At 47.5% G+C, this 22,028-nt stretch overlaps 1 protein-coding gene across 5 annotated transcripts in view; it reads left to right on the forward strand.

The window, feature by feature from the left end:
* The window catches only part of CADM3 (cell adhesion molecule 3), a 105,570-nt gene that overhangs the window by 64,894 nt on the left and 18,648 nt on the right, over positions 1 to 22,028 (forward strand). For 2 of the 5 annotated variants that reach the window (XM_083418801.1, XM_083418802.1), the window contains exons 2-8: positions 8,172 to 8,312; positions 12,282 to 12,434; positions 13,056 to 13,193; positions 13,432 to 13,602; positions 14,684 to 14,774; positions 16,489 to 16,658; positions 20,739 to 20,864. In XM_083418801.1, the coding sequence (XP_083274927.1) occupies positions 8,172 to 8,312; positions 12,282 to 12,434; positions 13,056 to 13,193; positions 13,432 to 13,602; positions 14,684 to 14,774; positions 16,489 to 16,658; positions 20,739 to 20,864 (990 nt within the window). Of the gene's footprint in view, positions 1 to 8,171; positions 8,313 to 12,281; positions 12,435 to 13,055; positions 13,194 to 13,431; positions 13,603 to 14,683; positions 14,775 to 16,488; positions 16,938 to 17,110; positions 19,010 to 20,738; positions 20,865 to 22,028 lie in introns of those variants that run through there. The other 3 variants (XM_083418803.1, XM_083418804.1, XR_014506167.1) reach the window with 2 other exon arrangements.

The raw sequence follows: 22,028 nt of genomic DNA on the forward strand, positions 1-22,028 counted from the left end.
TCCATGGTATCTTAACAGTGGCCAGGATAGACAACCAGATGGCCACAAGAAGCCTGCCGACAGGGCCATTTTGGTTGCAGAAAGGGCAAGAAGATGAAACCAGCTAACATGGGAGACTTTCTGAAGAAGAAGGTCAATAGGGCCTGAGTGCTGGATCAGGCCAAAGGGGCACCATCATAATGCAGATCCTGTTCTCCCAGTGGCCAACCAGATGCCACGATGAGGAGTCTGTGAGCAGGACACACACGCGTATCCTTGAGCCCAGGCCACTCGGCTACGCCCTCGGCTGCCGCATGTGTCTTTGTTTGCCTGTGACAGTTTCACCTCCCTTTGGGGCATCCTGCCTTTTGTTTTGTTTTATCTGTCCACGCTTGGTTGCTTTATGTCGCTATAGCAAAGAATAACAGCGATACAAATAGTGTTTTGTCGTGGTTTCAGACCATCAACCCCTGGGATTTTCTTGGCTGCCTGGGAAAAAAAATAAATTAAATCACAGTTGCTATTGTTCCTCCTCCTTTGCTATTTGCTGCATTGTTCCTCTCATTTGCTGCCTCCTTTTCTTCCTCTGGAGGTATTTTCCCAACCCACCCGCCCCACCAGCCCCCGGTTGTATTGATTTGGCCCCTCCCTCCTCCACATCGATTATGACTCCTCCACCCCTCCTTCTCTCCTTCTCTTTCACATTCTGCCCTTCCGTATCCGTGCTGGTCTTTTGCTGCTTCCCGGCATCATTAAAAAATCTCTCTCCCCGTTGTGCATGAGACACATTTTTGATCCAACCTCCAGTTGGTCAAGTTTATTCCAAGGGGAAAAGGCTGTTTCCATGCTTGACCCTCATTTAAAACACCCACTAGGTTCTTATGTTCTTAAGCTCAGGATGTGAAATAAATAGAGGGTGAAACTTGGAGTGTGTTTTGGAAGAAAGAATCAGCTTATTTAAAGAAACCATTTAAAGTTGCTGGTTATTGTTGTTTTCAAATGGCTTCCTTAAATAAGCTCCTTCTCTCTCTCCCACTCTACCCAGCCATTCCATAGTCCACCATCTATTTATTTCACATCTTGAGCTTAAGAATGTAAGACAAGCCCTGCTGGATCGGGGCAAAGGGGCCCCATCTCATCCAGTTTCCTGTTCTCACAGGGGCCAGCCAGGGGCCTATATGGGAAGCCCCCAAGCAGATTGTGAGCACAAGAGCAACTCTCTCCACTTGTAACTGTCGGCATACAGAGGGCAGGGAGGCCAGCTGGTTTGCCCCGGCTGGGCCATCTCCTTCCAGCCGTCCCGCTGCGAAGACCATCACTTCTGCTCCGATGTAAATCAGTGACCCGGGCTTCAAAGCCAGGGCACACTATCAGCAGATCGAACTGCGCACACAGAATAGGCATGAGGCTTGTGGAAGCATACTACAACTACAGATTTATTAATCATAAATCAGGACAAAGAAACATGTTGTCTCTCTCTCTCATGTCGTCTCAGAGAGAACAGCTAAAAGCAAAAGCTAAACACACAACGGAAGTTCCCAGCATACTGTGCTGGAATGTAAACAGACATGTGGCATGCAACAGTTCCACACGCCTGTTCCTTAAGGTGGAATGGAAATGTCAACAGTGATTCCCAGCAACTGGTCTTCAGAGGCACATACTGCCTTCAACAGCCATATTGGCTGGTACCCATTGATAGCAGCCTTATCCTCTCCAGTCCCAAGGACTGAAGGTAGGTATAATTAATATATATCTGCACCAATATAATATATATATTGGCTCCCCCTCCAAGCTATCCTGCTTTGGGGAAGTTACACTGAGCACTCCTTCCCTGGATAGATCCACATGTTGGAAATAATATTGTTGGAAATAATTTATGATGTTGCTGTTCTTAACCTGCCTTTTCTCCCTACAAGGACTCAAGGCAGCTTACAGATAAAAATAAAAAATACAGATAAAAATAACAACAGCTAAAAAGATGAGGGGGAAATCATTAAAAACAATTACAGTTGTTCCTTGGTTCTGGAACGCCTTGTGACTCGAACATTTTGGCTCCCGAAATCCGCAAACCCGAAAGTGAGTGTTCCAGTTTGCAAATGTTTTTTGGGAAACCGAATATCTGACTTCCGTGGCTTCCGATTGAGTGCAGAAAGCTCCTGCAGCCAATCGGAAGCCGTGCCTTAGTTTTTGAACATTTTCGGGAGTCGAATTGACTTCTGGAACAGATTCCGTTCGAGAACCAAGGTATGACTGTATTAGAATCATAGAGCCGGAAGGACCATGAGGATAAATCTTGCCCAATGCTCAACAATGCAGGGATATGCACCTGTCCCATCCAGGCATTGAACCTGCAACCTTGGCATCATCAGCACTACGCTCCAACCCACTGAGATATCCAACTGAAGTGACTCCCAATGAATTCTATGGAACTAGAGTCAATGGGTAACCTCAGAATCTGCTTTACAGTGGTACCTCTGGTTGCGAATGGGATCCGTTCTGGAGCCCCGTTTGCAACCTGAAAGGAACGCAACCCACATCTGCGCACGCACGGGTCGCGATTTGCTGCTTCTGCACATGCATGTGATGTCATTTTGCACGTCTGCACATGCGCGAGTGGCGAAACCCGGAAGTAACCCTTTCCAGCACTTCCAGGTTGCCGCAGGACGCAACCTGAAAAAACGTATCATGAAGCAAACGTAACAAGAGCTATGACTGTATATGGAGTCAGATCCTTGGTCAGTCTAGCTCAGAGTTGTCTACCCAATGACTGGCAGCAGCTAAGAACATGAGAAGAGCCTACTGGATCAGGCCAATGGCCCATCTAGTCCAGCATCCTGTTCTCACCGTGGCCAACCAGATGCTTGTGGGGAACTCACAAGCATGATCTGAGCACAGGAGCCCTCTCCCCTCTTGTGCTTTCTGGTATTCAGAAGCAACTGTGGAGGCAGAGCATAGTCCTCATGGCTTGGTAGCCTTCGGTAGCCCTCTCCTCTGTGAGTTTGTCTAATCCTCTTTTAAAGCCATCTCGGTTGCTTGGTGGCCATCACTTCCTTCTGTGAGAGAGAGTTCCATAGCTTATGTGCTCCCTGGAGATGGAATCTGGGAAAGCAAATGCTCTGTCACTTAGCTTTTCCCTTTGCCACCTAAGATGCAGCGGCGAACAGCCAAAACCACCAAGGGGGCCATCCATTCTGTCCTATTGGGGGAAATAAAGCCCAGCATTATTCAACATGCTGGAACAGACCATCTGCTCGCTGCCCCCATTGCTGAGCAGCCCAGGTCCCCTCAGGCAGGCTGCTCACTGGAGGAGGTATAATGGGCTCCCCGCAATATATAGATATTCTCCATCCAAAGCACAGGCACTTTTTTTGGTCGTAAATAATAAAAACAGGTCCTGGGGCAGAGCACCTGAATGAGCTCTGCTCCTTTGCTCTCTCTCTCTGAAAACAAATGGCGCAGGTTTCCCCCCCACAATGCACCTGGGGTTTGGTTCATTTGCTCCCCCTTGACCCAGTTTCATACAGAACACGCTCCCCGGGTCCCCCTTGTCCCTTTTAGACGCAAGTCAAGAAGATTGACAGCCATGGGGCATTGGTGGCGTCTTCCAAAGGGGGTGGAGAGGCACTGTTTTTCTTCGGAAGATGATATAAAGATCAATTCTTTTCCATGGCAACCGAAGAGCAGAGAAAAGGGGATGAGATTTGACAGCAGAAAATAGACTGGAGCCTGGTTGCATTTGGGCAAGGAGGATTAAACATTGGGCAGCAAAGATTCACTCAGCAGGGAGGAAGGGAAATCTGTCCATTTCAGTTTCTCTCTGTTCCTCATTTCTACAGTCCTAAGTTTAGTTCTCTGCATCAGTTTGTGGTTTTTTAAAAAGTCGTTGTGGAAATCCATCAACGTTTTCATGCAAATTTCTCCATCACTGTACCCAACTTTGCCTAGCTACACATTTTTGCAAAGGAAGTTCCACTGGTACAAAGCATTTGGGTGCATACTTCTTACTAGAGAGCGAGCATGGCGTAGTGGTTAGTTTGTCGGTCTAGGACCTGGGTGACCAGAGTTCGAATCCCCACTCGGCCATGAATAGAGTTGCTGTATTTCAAATACTGTAGTGTTTGAACTGGCAACCCTAGCCATGGTCTTCGGCTAGTCACTTGCTCTCAGCCTCCTCTACCTCCCATGGTTGTTGTGAGGATAAAATGGAGAGGAGAACTGTGCAAAAACCACACAGAGCTCCTTGGAGGAAGAGTAAACATAAGTCATCATCCTGTGTGCATTGTGATGGGCCCAGGTATGCAGTGCTGAGCTGGAGAAGTGAATTGCAAAATTCAGACAAGTGTGAATTTCAAAGAGGGGATGCGTTTCAGTTTGTGTACTGTTTTGGGAAGTGGGGATTAGGTAGCGTTGCCTTTAAATGTGAACAGAATTGATTGTCTCTCCTTTCCCTACTGGGAGATGAGTTTATGGTTTCTAGTACAGGCTGTTTTCAAGGATTTAGGTCTCTGTCTCGCTGCAGTTCCTCCTCCCCGTCGCCAATAATTTACACATGGTTTATGAACCAGGCTGCCAAGAGTATGGTTCAGCAGGGGTAGAGAACTTTTGTTGGGGTTGAGGGCCACCTTCCCTAGTGGACAGCCTTCCAGGGGCCACCTGCCCATGGTGGGCGGGGCCAGAGGCATCAATCTGATTCTTACCTTTGTACAGAAAGTGACATTCCAGCCGTGCAAAAGCCAGATGTTTCTACACACACACACACAAACTTCCAGCCTCCTTCCACATACTCCTCAACCCTCCTGATTTGAGCAGAAAACAACAATTATTTTATTATTTATACCCTGCCCATCTGGCTGGGTGCACCAGCCACTCTGGGAGGCTTCCAACACATAAAAACATCAAACGTCAAACATTAAAAAACGTCCCGATACAGATCTGCCATCAGATGTCTTCTAAAAGCCAGATAGTTGTTTATTTCCTTGACATCTGATGGGAGGGTGTTCCACAGGGCAGGCGCCACTACTGAGAAGGCCTCCCTGTAACCTCACTTCTCACTAAGGCCCTCGGAGCTGGACCTTAATGTTTGAGCCGAAACCATTTAGGGGCTTTAAAGGTCAGCACCAACACTTTGAATTGTGCTTGGAAACATACCAGGAGTCAGTGTAGACCCTTTACGGCTAGTGTTATATGGAATTGACAGGAACTCCACTGTGTCTCTGATGAGGTTTTGCTGCTGGGGCCATTGCCATGCTGGCTGGTTGCTTGCCCATGAGCCAGTGAAGTCCACACTGGCAGGCTGGCCTCCAGGTTTTCAGAAACCCCAGACATGCTGTATCCAGGTCTGGGCACCACAGTTTAAAGAGGCTATTGACAAGCTGGAATGTGTGCAGAAGGAGATGACTGTGTGGAGAGGGCTGCAGAATTCATGTCCTGCTTGCCAGCCTCCAAAGAGGCATCTGGCTGGCTGTTGGAGTGTGCCATGCCAACTTCTGAGGGAAGCAGTTTGGTGGGGAAATGCTTTACTGGTGAGAAGAACCTGTTTTGCATGCAGAAGGTCCAGGACTCAATCTGTGGCATCACTTGTCAGGGCTGGGGAAAGACCCCCGTCTAAACTCCTGGAGAGCTGCTGCCAGTCAGTGCTGCCAAGACTAAGCTAAATGGATCAATAAGGCACCTTCCCCTGTTGGGAAAGGTCTGTAACTCAGTAGGCCATCTGCTTTGCCTGCAGAAGGGTGCCGGTTTCAATCGCCGAAATCTCCAAGTAAGGCCGGGAATGTTCCCTGCCTGAAACCCCAGAGAGCTGCTGCCAGCCAGTGTCAACAACACTGAGCTGGACAAACCAATAGCCCGGCTTGGGGTAAGGCAGCTTTCTGTGGGCTCCATGGGCTTTTTGGCATAGTTCAGCAGGGCTCTTGATGCATCCTTACAAATCAGGATACCTGCTCAGGTACATTCCTGAATTGTTCCCAGGGCTGGATTAACCATTAAGCAAAATAAGCAGGGGCACCACAGAAATTTCCCATTGCCAGATTTTTAGCATTAATGGTCGCCAGTGGCTCAGCTGAGCATTCATTTTCTCAATTGAAGTATATTTTTAAAATCCCAGCAGAGCAACTAGGCAACAAGGTGGGCTGGCTGCCTTATCACAACTAAGTATAGAAGCAGATGCATTGCATAAGATTAGTTTTGAGGATCTGATCAAAGACTATGCAATGGGGGGGGGGGGAATCAAATATAAATAAAGTGGAAGTCTACAAAAACAAACATTGTTTCCCACCTGACTGTAAGTTCCGTTTCATTTTGACAAATAGAATTTTACTTTACAATTTATTGTTGTTTATGTTTTGAATTAGATATACCGTATATGGGGGCTCCAAAATCTTTTAAGTGCTATGGGCCCCGAAAAGTCTTAATCCAGCCCTGACCGAAGTGATTTTGATGCTGCGGTCGATTGTGCCACAGCCATGTGCTGAAATGCCACTGCTGTGCATACTTTGGCTGTGTGGGAGAAGTGGACACAGGACAAGGGGCTGCTGTTTTGCCAGGCAGCTGAGGCTGTGCGCTAGGGGCGATTTCATTCTCCAGCCGTTTCTTGCCTGGGTTCTTTGGGCAGAGCAGAGGAGGGGAGGAACTTGGGGCCGTGACCCCGGCCAACAAGGCGGGATGGAATGTGCTTAGCGGAGACGCCCACAGAGCCCAGAGGCAACAGAGGCAACAACTTGAGAAGGGGAGCTGGCAGCAAAAGCACATTCTTAAAATATGTTTATTTTACTCGCGCTGCTGATGGCTTAGCAAGGAAACTTCCAGCAAATTGCTCAATGTCCTTTTTTCCCCCCAGGGAGGACTCAGCAGTGATAGGTCCTCAAAGAATCATAGAATTGTAGAATTGGAAGGGGACACACGAGTCATCTAGTCCAACCCCTTGCAATGCAGGAATCTTTTGCCCTGTGTGGGGCTGAAGCCCATGACCCTGAGATTAAAAGTCTCGTGCTCCACTGATGGAGCGATCCCAACAGTAGGCTGCTTAGCTGTTCTTCACTGGGGAATGCGCAGTTCGAGACAGGTTGTGCCATGGTGCAACTGCCAGAACCTAGACCTGGAAGGCAGACATCGCTTCAGGTTTCTAGTCCTTAAGATGGTCAGGCAAGGCTTTTGAGTGGTCGGCTGATGCCTGGTGAAATCTTGGGAACTAAGCGGGGTTTCTTTCCATTGGGAAGGGGCCACTATTTATTTATTTGCAGCACTTACACACCATTGGCCCAGAGCAGCTTACAAAAATTGGCACTAAAAGAGTTCCCGGCCATCAGGCTCGCAAATCTAAAAGAGACACAGCGCACAAGGAAGAAGGAATGGTGGGAAAGCAAGCTCAAGCACAATTTTTGCCATCTGTCTGGGATTTTTGAGTTGTGGTTCCCTGCACTTCAGGGGGTTCGACTAGACGATCCTTGGAGTCCCATCCAACTCTACAATCCTATGATTGTGTGAGGAGGAGGAGGAGGAGGAGAAGAAAAGGCGGAGAAGGAATAATCTGGCTTTGTTGCACACTATTCTGGCAACTAGCCCAGAGGCCTAAAGCCTCTAAAACCGGCTGTTGTTCTCCTTCTTCATCGTGTTTCTTGACTGTTTGGCACCTTTGGGATCTTCCAAATGACCTGTTTACTGAGCATTCATCCTGACTTGCCGACACAAAGCTTGCAGGTGTGGTGAGGGGCTGGGAGGATGGTTGCTGTGTTAGTGAGCATTTGTTCTGATTTCTTCGCAGAGCAGTTATAAGGGCAATGAACATTCCTCCCGCATTTCTCCCAGTTTTGCTTGTAGGGTCTCCATACAGTATTTCAACATCCTTTTCGTGTGTGTGTGTGTGTGTGTGTGTGTGTGTAAAGTTATATATATAATTACCTCCACATTTGCTGGGTGTTGATAGAATTTGCATGTGAAGGGAGATGGATTTTTTAAGCTTAGCTTTTCACTAACATGACAGTTTTCACTTGTGCAGGGGACTTAATTTGTATGCGGGAGACATTCTGTGATGTGAACTTTCTGCTGTAGCCCAAAGTGTTAGAGCCCCAGACACACCCCAATGAGAACTAGGGTCTTGCATATGTTTATGTTGGTAGGTTGTTCAGCGTCTCTCCCCACCCCACCCCACCCTTCTCTCTCTCCTTATGTTCAACACCCCTCTTGATTTCCTGCAGGGAGCCAGCCGACGACGACGAATGAAATCGTGGTTGCAGGCTCCAAGGTGCTCCTCCAGTGTGAAGTGGAAGACCCTGATGACTCCTCCCTACAGTGGTCCAATCCTGCTCAACAGACGCTCTACTTCGGGGAGAAACGAGGTAGAGAATCTGCATTCCATCAGGGTCTTGAGCTGGGCAGAAGGTGCCTGGAGCTGTCTTTGGCGATGGGTGCTGAATTTATTCATTGTTCTTGATTTGTGCTCTTTCTCAGTCCCCTTCCCATTAGAAATCCTCATCATCCCCTCACCAAGGTGTTGCACAGTATTAAAACAGGCTACCTAATGGATAACAATTTAGGTCCCACTTGGCTGTTCCATCACCCTCAGAAGCGCAGGAAACGGGGTTCCGGAAATTAATTCCCACAATAAGCAGTGATGCCCACCAACATGGGTGGCCATTTTGAATACCCATGGCTGGGTGGAGTGTTATTGTGTTTGGGTTCTTATGTTCTCGCCATGAGCATCTGGGTGACTACTAGGAGAACAGGGTGATGCCCTAGTAGGACCATTGGCCTGATCCTAGAACAAGGCTTTTCTTGCACTTCCCCACAGAGATGTACAGTTTTTAACATGCACATTTTGGGTTTTGTGCCCACCTGCTTTGCTGAATTCACGTCACTCTGTTCCATTTTGGAGCGGTTTTATGGGTTTTACAATTACACTTATTTTATCTGCCTTGAAATTGTATTTCCGACGTGCTGGAACCTACCCTGGGAGCTTGTGGCGGAGGGCGAGTAATAAATCTTTCAAATAAATAAATTTGAGAGACCACAATTAGTAATGAGCAAATGCCTCACTGGCTCGGTTTGAAATTAGACTATGCAAATAAAATGTTTTTATATATATATATATATATATATATATATATATATATATATAGGCATATACTCTCCGCATCAGAAGGGACGCTGGTGGCGCTGTGGGTTAAACCACAGAGCCTAGGACTTGCCGATCAGAAGGTTGGCGGTTCGAATCCCTGCGACGGGATGAGCTCCTGTTGCTCGGTCCCTGCTCCTGCCAACCTAGCAGTTCGAAAGCACGTCAAAGTGCAAGTAGATAAATAGGTACCGCTCCGGCGGGAAGGTAAACGGCGTTTCCGTGCGCTGTTCTGGTTCGCCAGAAGTGGCTTAGTCATGCTGGCCACATGACCCAGAAGCTGTACGCCGGCTCTCTCAGCCAATAAAGCGAGATGAGCTCCACAACCTCAGAGTCAGGCACGCCTGGACCTGATGGTCAGGGGTCCCTTTACCTTTACCTTACACTCCGCATCATCAGCCCAGTTCTGAGTTTGGACTCTGCTGCCGCCATAAGGAACCTGGCAAGGTCCTAATGCCTTCCTTGCAAACCTTTCCCCCTCCCACAGCAGCAGGCAAGCTTGGAAATGTCATTTCCACTTAAGGCTGAGATTTGCAAGCATGAGGCCTCGGTAGTCAGGCAAGGCAGAAATTGTATTCATAACCTCTTAGCAAGGCATCCCCTGAAGGCGAAAACAGAGCTGGTGAATTACCAGAAACAGGAGGCAGAAAATAAGGACTGTCCTTGATAAGCAGAGAAGATTTTAGCTTATGTCCTTGGAACCTCAGTGAACCCAGGTAAATGATACAGCGCAGAGAACAGTGTTCCTCTAAAGCCCTCAAAGTCTGGGGAGAATCCATAAAACAGGCATGCGTATTTTCAGTCTCCTGCTCACCTGCAGCGATTCAGAATTGCCTCCAAATGACCAACACAGAGACATTTTTTTTTTCAGCTGGAAGGGAGTTGGTCCTCCCTGCCACTACTGAATATAATTTTTTCCGGTAAAAATTTGGGTATTTCTCAGCCGAAAGAGCAGCACAAACAGTCAAGAAGAGCAAGAGGAGATTTAACATATCAGCCTTTCCCCCCCCCCTTTCTGAGCTGTCAATGTGTCACAAGCGCAACGCAATTTGTTTGCTTGTTTGCTGCTTATTGTTTTCCATAATTTATACCCTGCAACTTCAGCAGTCATTTTGTGCTAACCAATTCAGATAAAGCAAAAATACAATATTCGGAATGTTAAATAAACACAAAAGGCCCAACTTGTTTCCCATGAGACTACGGCATTTGCAATAAAAGTTTTTTTAAAAAAGCAATTTTTTTAAGACTGAGAAAATGAAAATGCATTTGCTTAACACCTAAAAGATGATAATGTGAGTGCCAGGAGGAAACTCACTAGGTCCATATATCTGATTCTCGTGATGAGCAAGCTAAAATTATATATTTAATGTCTAAGTAAGATAAATTTGCAACAGATCAAGTAGTCGGATTTGCTGTGGATGCCCCAGAGCTGAGGACAATGGAGCTAATCTGGTGAATTTTAGAGATGCTGTCATCTGAAATATGATTTATTGATTAAAAGCCCAGTCCTACATATCTGAGGGGGAAGTATATTGATTTTAATTCTGTAAATTGCAGGGCAGGCAAGCACACATGCATGAACACGCTGTTAATAGTGTTTTAGTAGTAATTTTAAAACACTGTTTATAACTCACAATGTTAAAATGGAATTTTAAAGCCACTGGTCAGGACCATAAAAACAGAAGGGAGTAAAATGTGGAGATCAACAGGATGTCTGGAAGAAAGAAACCTTTTGACTTGCTTTTTAAAAAGGGCAAAGAGTAAGGATTCTGTACCTCCCTGATTGGGAACCAGTGAACCTTCACATGCCGTTGGACTACAACTCCCATCATCCCTGTGATCACTGATTGATGGAAGTTGAAGTCCAACCATATTTGATGGCCACAGGTTCCCTATCACATTATTGTCATTGAACAGCAGTATTGTGTAATGGTTAGAACTCTTTCATCTCTTACCATTTCACTTTATCACTGCACACACCATCAGAATGCACTGTTTCCAAAAAGCTGCAGGGAAAAAATATTTATGATTTTCAGTTTTATGCATTTCAATAATTTTGCAGTCATTTTAACATTTCAAAACTTGACTTCCTTCCCCCTCTTTCTGTGGTTCCTTTCTTTAAAAATATATATATATTTTCTGCATGTTCCAAAGCGGCACTTTCTTCCCTCTTCCAACTAAGTTGGAGTAGACCTACTGAAATTAATGCAGCCCATTGCCTCTAATGATAACCATTCTCAGTTATCTCATGTTATTGTGGTAGCTATGAATTCTGTGGTGAGTAACTTAGAGACTACCATAGGCAATTATGACTACAACATTTCCAAGAGAGGAAGTTACTGAGAAACCACCTTTATAGCTTTTTTTCCCTGGATTTCATAGAAGCCTATTTGGGGCATTAAATAACTAATAATAATAATATATCAGGCTTTAAAAGTGTAGGAATGTTCAGGGATGCGGGAGAGGATATATTATTTGATTATAGTCTTTCCAACTTGTGTTAACAAGTTTCACAATTTAGCAGAGTAACATTCCCCTTTTAAACTTACAGCAGATGCGTTTGCTCAGGCTCGCTAAAGCCTTTATAATAACTGTCCTGGTATTTTCCCCTTATTCCCTTATAAAAGATAAGACACAACACAGTCTTCTATAAAAGTATAAAAAGAATTTACTCACGTTCTGTTCACAATCGGATCCCAGAAGGCAGACTTAGCTTACAAAAGTAACATACACCTGGAAACTATCTCATAAGGAGACAGTCCCTGTCCTCTCTTGGCTGGCCAAGAGAGCATCTTTGGCTAAGCAGATGTTGCTTCTTTGATCCATGTAGTCAAAAAAAGAGAAAGGTGGCTGCCCTGCCCTGTGCTTTTGTCGTTACCTGCACAGGTGAGGCCACGCCCACCTCTAGTCACATGCAGAGGAAGTCTGTCCCAGCCCAGAAGGAAACAGGAAGTTTACCTGCTGGATGAACAAACATTCCTCTCCATGTGTAAACATGTTCACTCTAGGAATGTTGTACTTGACTGCTCTTGTGTTTCATGTCCCACAAAAAGCAGAAAAAAGAAAGGTGAGTTTCTCCAACAGGGCATCCTCAATTTCAGTATTAGAAACCATTACCATGTGCTATTTTAGCTTTTCTTAAAGCAACCTCACTCACCCACTTTGCAACGCTCCTTTTTCTCTGCTCCCCTAGCGCTGAGAGATCTCCGCATCCAGCTGGAGAGGTCTACGCCCAACGAGCTGACCATCAGTATCGACAATGCGACCCTGGCAGACGAGGGCGAGTACACCTGTTCCATTTTCACCATGCCTGTGAGGACTGCCAAGGCCATCGTCACTGTGCTGGGTGAGGCCAGGGGAGCAGGGAGGGGGTGGCAAGGCCAGTCAGTGCCAGAGGGTAGTGAAGGCAGGCAGGGGCCAGCATGCCCAAGGCTAGCAGAGGGCCTCCTGCCCTAGCCACACTCCTGTTTCCATTTCTCCAAGAGCATCCAGGAATTTCAGTGGCAGCCTAAGGGAATTCTTAGCTTGCATGTCCTGTATCTTCCAGGTTAGGAGGCCTCCTGGAGTGGGTGCTAAGTCTAGGGAACACCCCCCCCAAAAAAAAATAATCATGGAGCTACTAAGGGACAGTGAAAAGAGAGCAGAGAGAGGAGGGTGGCTAGAACTGATGTGCAACCTCAAGGGTCCTTGGCTGGGAGGGCTGCTGGGAGGTAGAAGCCAAAAGCACAGTCTGCCTCTGGGAACTACAGAGAGGTTTCACTATAGAAATGCGAAAGGATAGAGTGGTCCCGCTCCACTCCTGCAGAGAATTTCGGCTGATGGTTGCTTATGTTTTTTTTTAACTAGACACTAAGCCTGTGTGTTACTGCCCTCCATCTCCAGCGTCTTGGAGGGTTGCTACGTAGCTGAGGATTCTCCAACCAAGTCGCTAGTCCTCAGCGTCCCAGGTTTCTTTCCCTTCTTGCAGGAATCCCGCAAAAACCCCAGATCTCTGGCTACTCCGATCCTCTTAAAGAAGGAGACGTGGCCCAGCTGACGTGCTTCTCTTCCGGCAGCAAGCCGGCTGCTGAGCTCCGGTGGCATAAGGGGGACAAGCTGCTCTCAGGTATGAGGCCACGGGACAGCTCTGCCCTTCTGGCAATTCGGGGTCCCCTGCCCCCTGAATCAATCACTTGAAAGGCAGGTAGTTAATCACCTGTGGTGAGTCGAAAACTGCTTCCAGGCGACTTAGCCTGGATGAACCAAGGAACGATTCTTTCATTTGTTCAAGAATCCAAACTGTTCTCTTTGCCACAGTTCCCTGTGGCCACTCAGCCCTTCTTACTCCATCTTCCCCCAAACAGCTGAACCTTCGGAAGTGGAAGAAGATGCTAACGGGAAGACGTTCACGGTCACCAGCCGCGTAGAATTCACCGTCGGGAAAGAAGACAATGGCGTGGAGGTCACCTGCACAGTTGACCATGAGTCCCTGCAGAACTCCGATAAGTCCACCTCCCAGAAGCTAGCAGTCTTCTGTACGTGAGCTGTGGGCAATGGAGTGGGCGGGTGGGGGTCAAAGGAAATGAAGGTGGCCCAACCTGGTTGATGCTAGAACCCAGGAGTGGGGGACATAGCTCAGTGGGAGAGGATCTGCTTTGCGAGCAGCATGTCCCGGGTTCAATCCCTGGTACCTCAACAGTGTTGGGCAGCGGTTAGAGTGTTGGGATAATATTAGAGTGGTTAGAGTGCTGAGCTAAGACCTGGGAGACCAGGGTTCGAATCCCCACTTGCTGGTGAAGCTCTCTGGGTGATCTTGGGGGGGGGGCAGTCACTGCCTTTCAGCCTAACCTACTTCACAGGGTTGTTGATGGAGAGGGGGAGGAATGTGTGCACCGCTTGGAGAAAAGTTGGGGTGTAAAGGTATTAATAGATAACTAAAGAACAACAATCTGGGATGGAGAACCTGGTGTCCTTCGGAAGTTGTCGGACTCCAGCTTCCATCATTCTTCACCATCAATCCTCACCTTGCTGGCTGGGACTGATGGGAGCTGGAGTCCAGCAAGATCTGGAGAGCCCAAAGGTCCCCCAGCCCTGGCTTCTCCTGCTGCAACTGTAGGAAGCCTGGAGCCCTTTATACATTGCTGGCCCACTGGCCCTGCTGGTGAGGCAGATTGGAACTGGAGTCCTCTTCTGCCTTCTATACCAGAGAATTCAGTGCTTTTTCTTTTAGAAAAAAAAGGTGTGGTTACTCACCAGGAAGTAGTTACAGTTAAGCGCCACGCTGGTGGGAAAAGGTGCCCATACTCTTGAATACCCCCAGAAAAAAAGCACTGCCAGAGATAGGAAATATCCCTTCCAACTCTACAACTCTGTGATTCTATGATGGTTTCTGGGGGGATCCCATAACATCTGGAGGGCCACAGGTTCCCCATCCCTGATCTACAATGACTGGTAGCAGTTCTCCAGGATTTCAGACAAGAGCCCTACCTGGGGATTGAACCTGGGACCTTCTGCATGCAAAGCAGATGCTCCACCACCGAATCAAAGGTCAAAGGTGGATCTGGTTGTGACAATGACAGCGGTTTCCCTTCTTTCTTCCTCTGTCTCTCTCCCCAGACAAGCCAACAGCTGAAATCAAATCGTATCCCGACAGCCCACGAGAAGGACAAAATCTGAGGCTGCGCTGCGATGGACGAGGCAACCCAATGTTAGTCTCCTTCTCTCCTCTGATGTGTAAAGGGCAGAGAACCTCGTGTGCAGTGAAGGTTGGTCCATCAGGGCCTGTGTGCCAATGCCCCACCAACCTCAGTCTGCTCTGAGCCAGCCCCCACCTGCCTGCCTGTTTACTCACATCCAGTCCAGGGGGTGGCTTTGGCAGCCAGCTTTCTCCTCCTTAGTATGCTTTTATAGAACTCCGCAGACCCTCCAAGTGTCCCTATTTTCCAGGGACAGTCCCAGATTTACAGAAGCTTCTGATTTGATCCCGGAATGTCCCACTTCTCCTTAGGATGTCCCTATTTTCATCAGAGAAAGGTTGGCAGGTATGCGACCCCCGAGCCAAGGAGATAACTATACAACCTTCAGAAGACATTTGAAGGCAACCCTGTATAGGGAGGTTTGTTTAATGTCTTATTATGTTTTCCTATATGTTGGAAGCCGCCCAGAGTGGCTGGGGCAACCCAGTCAGGTGGGTGGGGTATAATTATTGTTGAATAGGACATCCCTATTTTCATCAGAGAAATGTTGGAGGATATGACTCAGCAAGGGAAAAGGATTATAGGGGCAAAACCAAGGTGAGTTGGCTCCGCCTCTCCTTGGCTCTGGCTCCGCCTACTGTTGGTCATACCAGTCCCAATGAATCCTAGCCACCGCTCTTCACTTGATCACGTTATTCCGGCCCACCTCCTAGGTGGTTTACATCAGGGTCAAATGTGCTCTGCTTACTGGTCATTAAACAATCAGTTAAATTTATTTATTTATGGAATTTTATGTCCCACCTTTTTGTCTGAGCAGCTCAAAGGGGCGTCAATGGTTCTCTCTCTCTCCTTTTTTTAATCCCCACAACAACCTTGTGAGGTAGGTTAGGCCAAGAGGCAGTAACTGGCCCGGGCTCACCCAGTGAGCTCCATGCCTGAGTAGGGGATTCGAACCCTGGTCTCACAGGGCCACTCCAGCTTTTGCACCACATTTGCTCTCTAAATTGTCTTATCCTGTGTATACCACCCCATTAACAATGCCCTTTTGATCTTTTTAATGATTCGAAAAATTACTAAAAAGCAAACGAGAAGCTCTAAAATAAAATCATGAAAAACGACTCCAGCACAAAACTAGATAACTGAACGGAAGCCACCAGGGAGAGCTGAAAACACCAGCAATGTTTAAATTATCTCAAGACGCCTAAGGTGGCACTGAGAAGAACAAAATGAGGCTACCGAGTGAGACTGTTTCAAATGGGCATCCCACACTGGGGGAGCTATTTCCAAAAAAGGTCCTTTTCTGGAGCCCATTGGGATTGGTAGAGCCAGAGCCAATGGCAGGCAGCACCAACTAGACTGTTTTGTCTCCATCCTCTTCTTCCCTGCTGAGTTTTTCAAGAGCAACCTGGAAACTGAGGGGGAGGAACCTGGCAGGCTGCGCCATCTCCTGATTTGTTGGAAGCAGGAAAGCAGACAGGTGGAGAGCAAACTGTGGTTGGTGGGGCAGTGTCCCCTCTGCCCGAATGGACCCGCCTCCACTGCTGGGCACCAGTTGGTCCCAGCCAGACCAAGGCAAGAAGACGAGGCCTTGCTGTTTCACCGTGTGCCTAGAACAGCTTTGTATCCCCCAATAGACGGGGGCCTCCAGATCATTGAAGGGCGATGTGCAATCCCTCTGATCTCAAGCTCTGCTGACTCTCACCAACTCTCTTCCCTCCCTCACAGCCCTCAGGAATACAAGTGGGAGAAGCAGGGAGCTCAGGCGCCCCTAGCCGAGGCCCAAGACAACATCCTCGTCTTCGACAGTTTGAACAAAAGCGACAGCGGGACCTACATCTGCTATGCCTCAAGCATTATGGGCATCTCCACGGCAATATACAACCTGAATGTTCATGGTAAGCACTGTTTCACGGCACCCTCTGCTGGTCGGAGGACTACATTCTTTGTGTTTCCCAGGATTGCTGGCCAAGGTGGGAACAGGTCTCATGGTCTCAGGAGGCTCTTCTTATATTTTTGTAATAATACTCTTTTCTTCTCAGCCTAGAATGGGAAACAGCGTTAAATCATAGAATTGTAGGGTTGCGACCATGAGGATCATCTACTCCAACCCCCTGCAATGCAGGAACCTTTTGCGCAACATGGGGCTTGAACCCACAACCTTGAGATTAAGAGCAGTGGCGTAGCGTGGGGGGTGCAGGGGGGGCCGGCCGCACCGGGCGCAACATCTGGGGGTTAGGGTAAGGGGGCGCAAATCCACGGGTTAGGGGGCACAAATCCACGGGTTAGGGGGCGCAAATTACTTGCCTTGCCCCGGGTGCTGACAACCCACGCTACGCCACTGATTAAGAGCCTCATGCTCTACCAAGTGAGCCTAGCTTATATATCTGAGTTTATAACACTGCCTATGTGTCAGGGAGTCCATATATTTTTTACTGAACTTTTAAAACTATAGGAAAATGAAACATTTACAGAAGGCAAAATTAGAGAGAGGGGGATACTGGGGGTGGGGAGAAGTATTATGCAACATTAATGCAAGCATGAAGCATGAATATTCTTGAGGTCTAACAACTACTTCTACATATTTTGAAAAGAAAATACCACAGTAATTGCCAACATGTTCAATTCGAAGGGAATCACACGAAAATGTTAATCTCAATTCCCTTGCTGTCTTATCTTGTGCACACCATATGAATAGAGCATACCATGATAAGATAAAAATAAAGCATGGGTGTGTTGCATCTCGTGTGTGTGTGTATGTGTGTGTGTACACACATACACATATGATTTGACATTATATAATCTCGAAATAAGCTTCATTAAAAATTCATCGGAAACAATGCAACGGCCATTAAAAATTAATCTGGAACAATGCAAAAGTACCTAATAAAATAACAAAACCGCAACAGTTGACTCTGTTTGTCAGTTTGCTTAAAAGGCAGGAAAGCCTGATTCCTCGGAGGAAGGTGGGATACATAAAAAGTCTCTTGAAATGCAGTATTGATGGGGGGAATGTGAGACAAGACTTTTTCTTTTTTGGAGCAAAGGGATTTGCGCATCTGGCATGTGTGTTTAGTGCCTCGACCAATTTCGCTGCATGCGACAGTAACCGCTTGAGAGTGTGGCATCAGGAAGGAGGCCAAAGGCGGTTGTGCTCTGAGGACGCATCAATCAAGTGCTCTCTGAAGTGTGTGTGTGTGTGTGTGTGTGTGTGTGTGTGTGTGTGATTTTTCTCCCTAAACGATTCCTGCACTATCAGACTCTGAACTGATTGCAGACTTCTTAGCAGCCCCAGCCCTGGTGTAGCATGCTGGCTAGATGGCTGCGCTAAGAATCAGGAAGTCCCTGGTTCAAATCCTGCTGTGGTAGCTTAAGGCAAGCTGCAGCCATTCGGACTCAGTCTCCCCATCTGCGTTATGGGTGGGGATCACAATGTCAACCCACCTTGTTGTAAGGAAGATGGCATGATTTCCACGTTGCAGGAAGTTGGGCTAGATGATGCTCAGGGTCCCTTCCAACTCTATGATTCTGGGATAGCACATGCAAAGTGCTTTGAGCACATGGAAGCACCATAGCGTGCTGGCCCCCACATGCTGGAGCCAAATGTACTTTCTCTGCCTTGCCGGCACCTCGTCTGCTCACCCCACAGCTAGTCCTCCACCTTTAAAGGTCCACCGATTATGTCGCCATAGCAACCACTTAACCCCTTCACTCAGGCTGCTGTGTTGAGTGAGCATCTTCATTCCCAAATAATCCCCCCATGGGTTCTGGATGGGCACTTGATTGATAGGAGCCGGGGGGGGGGGAGCCACCAGGGAGCCACCTGCTGAGGCATCTCAGCCAAGGATTTAGCCGTCTTATATTTGGGTCCATGGCCTGGCCTATCTTGCATCCATATCTTGCATGGCTGGTTTTCCAGATTCAGGAATAAGAATGGCTTTGCTAACACTTGGGTCACTTTATTGCTCTCTCCTGCAGGATGCTTGGTTGCTGCAGAAATAGTCATAGTTATTTACTTACTTATCATTGTTAATACTACTACTTTAATTAGGCAATTTATATACTACTGGCTACTACAGAAATATCACAAGTCATTGTTTTTTATCACAATTATTTTAGGGAATTTATATGCTGCTTGCTATAGAAATATCACAAACTATTGTTGGTTATATATTTGTATATATATTATTAAATTTGCATACGACCCTTTGTCACAAGATCTCAGGGCACTTCACAGAATAAAATACAAGATAAAGAATTAAAGCAAAAACAATACTCCCCTGCTCCCATAGACACATTTAAAAGGCTGTGGGATATTAATCAGCCAAAGGCCTTGTTGAAGAGGAATATTTTCACCTGGCGCCTAAAAATATATAATGGAGGTGCCCGGTGAGCCTCTCAGAGGAGAGAATTCCACAAATGGGGAGCCACTACAGAAAAGGCCCCTTCTCGTGTTGCCACGCTCCAGGCCTCACGTTCTTTAAGTACAAGTCCACCACAAACAAGGCATTATGGCAGAGCCTCCTGTTTTCATGTACAGTGGTGCCTCGCAAGACGAAAAGAATCCATTCAGTGAGTCTCTTCGTCTAGCGGTTTTTTCGTCTTGCGAAGCAAGCCCATTAGCGGATTAGCGCTATTAGCGGTTTAGCGGCAATTAGCGGCTATTAAAGGCTTAAGGGATTAGCGGATTAGCTGCTAAAAGGCTATTAGCAGCTTAGTGCCTTAGAAAAAGGGGGTGGGGAGCGGAAAAAAACCCCCAGGAATCGCAATACCTTTTCGTCTTGTGAAGCAAGCCCATAGCAAATTCGTCCTGCGAAGCATCTCCAAAACGGAAAACCCTTTTGTCTAGCGGGTTTTCCGTCTTGCGAGGCATTCGTCTTGCAGGGCACCACTGTACTTGGGAGAAAACAGAGACCTATTGCTATGTGGGGCCTATTATTCAGCTACAGCTTTCAGTTGCCCTTCAACATGGTAATGATAAGTAAGAGAGAAAACATTAGGAACGTCAGAACAAAACCATTCAAAAGCTTCAAGGTTATACGTGACGTTCATGGCTGAGGGAGAATCGAACCCTTCTCTCCGAAGTCCTAGTCTTCTGCTCTAAACCACTACACCACACTGATACTTACTACATTGCATTGGTGTCTTATTTTTTAACCCCCACAAAAGTTACTGGATGCAATCCTGTATCTGTGGTGCAGGGGTAGGCAACCTAAGGCCCGTGGGCCAGATGCGGCCCAATCGCCTTCTCAATCTGGCCCACGGACGGTCTGGGAATCAGCATGTTTTTACATGAGTAGAATGTGTCATTTTATTTAAAATGCATCTCTGGGTTATTTGTGGAGCATAGGAATTCGTTCATTTCCCCCCAAAAAAATATCGTCCAGCCCTTCCACATGGTCTGAGGGATGGTGGACCGGCCCACAGCTGAAAAAGGTTGCTGACCCCTGTGTTAGAGTAAAGAAGTGTGTCTTCAGCATCAGACAGAAACTATGTACAGTGGTACCTCGGGTTACATACGCTTCAGGTTACAGACTCCGCTAACCCAGAAATAGTACCTCAGGTTAAGAACTTTGCTTCAGGATGAGAACAGAAATCGTGCTCCGGCAGCGCGGCGGCAGCAGGAGGCCCCATTAGCTAAAGTGGTGCTTCAGATTAAGAACAGTTTCAGGTTAAGAACAGACCTTCAGAACGAATTAAGTTCTTAACCCGAGGTACCACTGTAATGAAGGTATGGAGGACAGGGAGTTTCACTGTGGCCAGCATGGGGAGTATTTCATCTTCCCTTCTGTATATTCTGCTTTCTTTCTTCCTCCGGGCCTCACTCCTCACCCGCTTCTGCCTCGACTGCTCTGGTTTGGGTGCTTGGAAGGAAAAGCCACTCAGTGAGATATGTGGATTTTCTTGGCTGCTTCTCAGCTAACTTTTTTCTCAGCCAACTTTTTCTCCTTTCGCTTTTCTCCTTTCCCTCTGGATAGATGCAAGCCCCATGACCCACAGTGGGAGCACGTACCACGCCATCATTGGGGGAATAGTGGCTGTCATTGTCTTCCTGCTCCTTATCCTCCTCATTGTTCTGGGTCACTACCTGATCCGGCACAAAGGTAGGCTTCAACTCAAACCTGCACAAATGTTTTCTGCGTCTTGCAAACCGGGGCTGCGTAGACCGCAAGGGTTGACTGCGGCCCTCCAGGCATCTCTTATCTGGCCCTTGGGACTCCACATACCCTTCTCCAGCTGCATCCACACTCTGCTCAGGCTGCTCCCCTCGCCAGCCCTGCTTCACACCTTCCTTGAAGGCTTTTGGAAATGTCTGAAATGTTGGCCTGGATAGGCGATAGAGAGGTGTGTTTGTTTGTGCGGAAACTAACCTACAGTGCAAAGATTTTGAAAATTGCATTCGTTGCTCTGCCTGCTTTGGCCTCTGGCCCCACCCACCAGTTGCATATGGCCCTCAAAGAGTTCTCCAGAAGGAAATGTGGCCCTTGGGCTCCAGCTCTAGCTGGAGTTATTGGAAAAGGGGGTGTTGAATGTGGGCGTAGCCAGGATTTGTGTTGGGGCAGCAAGACACCCACCTGTCCTGTTCCAGTACCGAGCTACCTGTGACGCAATTGGTCAGTTTGTGGAAGCCACGCCTATCGCTCTGTCAGGTCACTAGAATGTGCCACAACATCATCACAGTGACATTGGCGAACATTTCCATTTCAAATATTGTGATCATTTCTAATTTTGGTTAGGTAAAGGTAAAGGGACCCCTGACCATTAGGTCCAGTCATGGCCGACTCTGGGGTTGCGGCGCTCATCTCGTTTTATTGGCCGAGGGAGCTGGCGTACAGCTTCCAGGTCATGTGGCCAGCATGACTAAGCTGCTTCTGGCGAACCAGAGCAGTGTACCTTCCCGCCGGAGCGGTACCTATTTATCTACTTGCACTTTGATATGCTTTCGAACTGCTAGGTTGGCAGGAGCAGGGACCGAGCAACGGGAGCTCACCCCATCACAGGGATTCAAACCGGCGACCTTCTGATTGGCAAGTCCTAGGCTCTGTGGTTTAACCCACAGCGCCACCTGCACCCCAAGTACTTAACCAAATACTTTTGGTTAAGTATTTTTTATTTACTTACTTGATTTAGGGGGACAGTTGCTGCCCCTGACTATGCCCATGGTGCTGAACCTCTGATCTTCTGCATGTAAGCCATGTCTTTTGGAGGTGTGGTTGGGTGAACCATGCAAGTCCCATGTTCCCTTGCGGTGGTACAGACCCTTCCCA

The sequence above is a fragment of the Podarcis tiliguerta genome (assembly GCF_965153285.1).
Source record: "Podarcis tiliguerta genome assembly, chromosome: 16".
Lineage (NCBI taxonomy): Eukaryota > Metazoa > Chordata > Lepidosauria > Squamata > Lacertidae > Podarcis > Podarcis tiliguerta.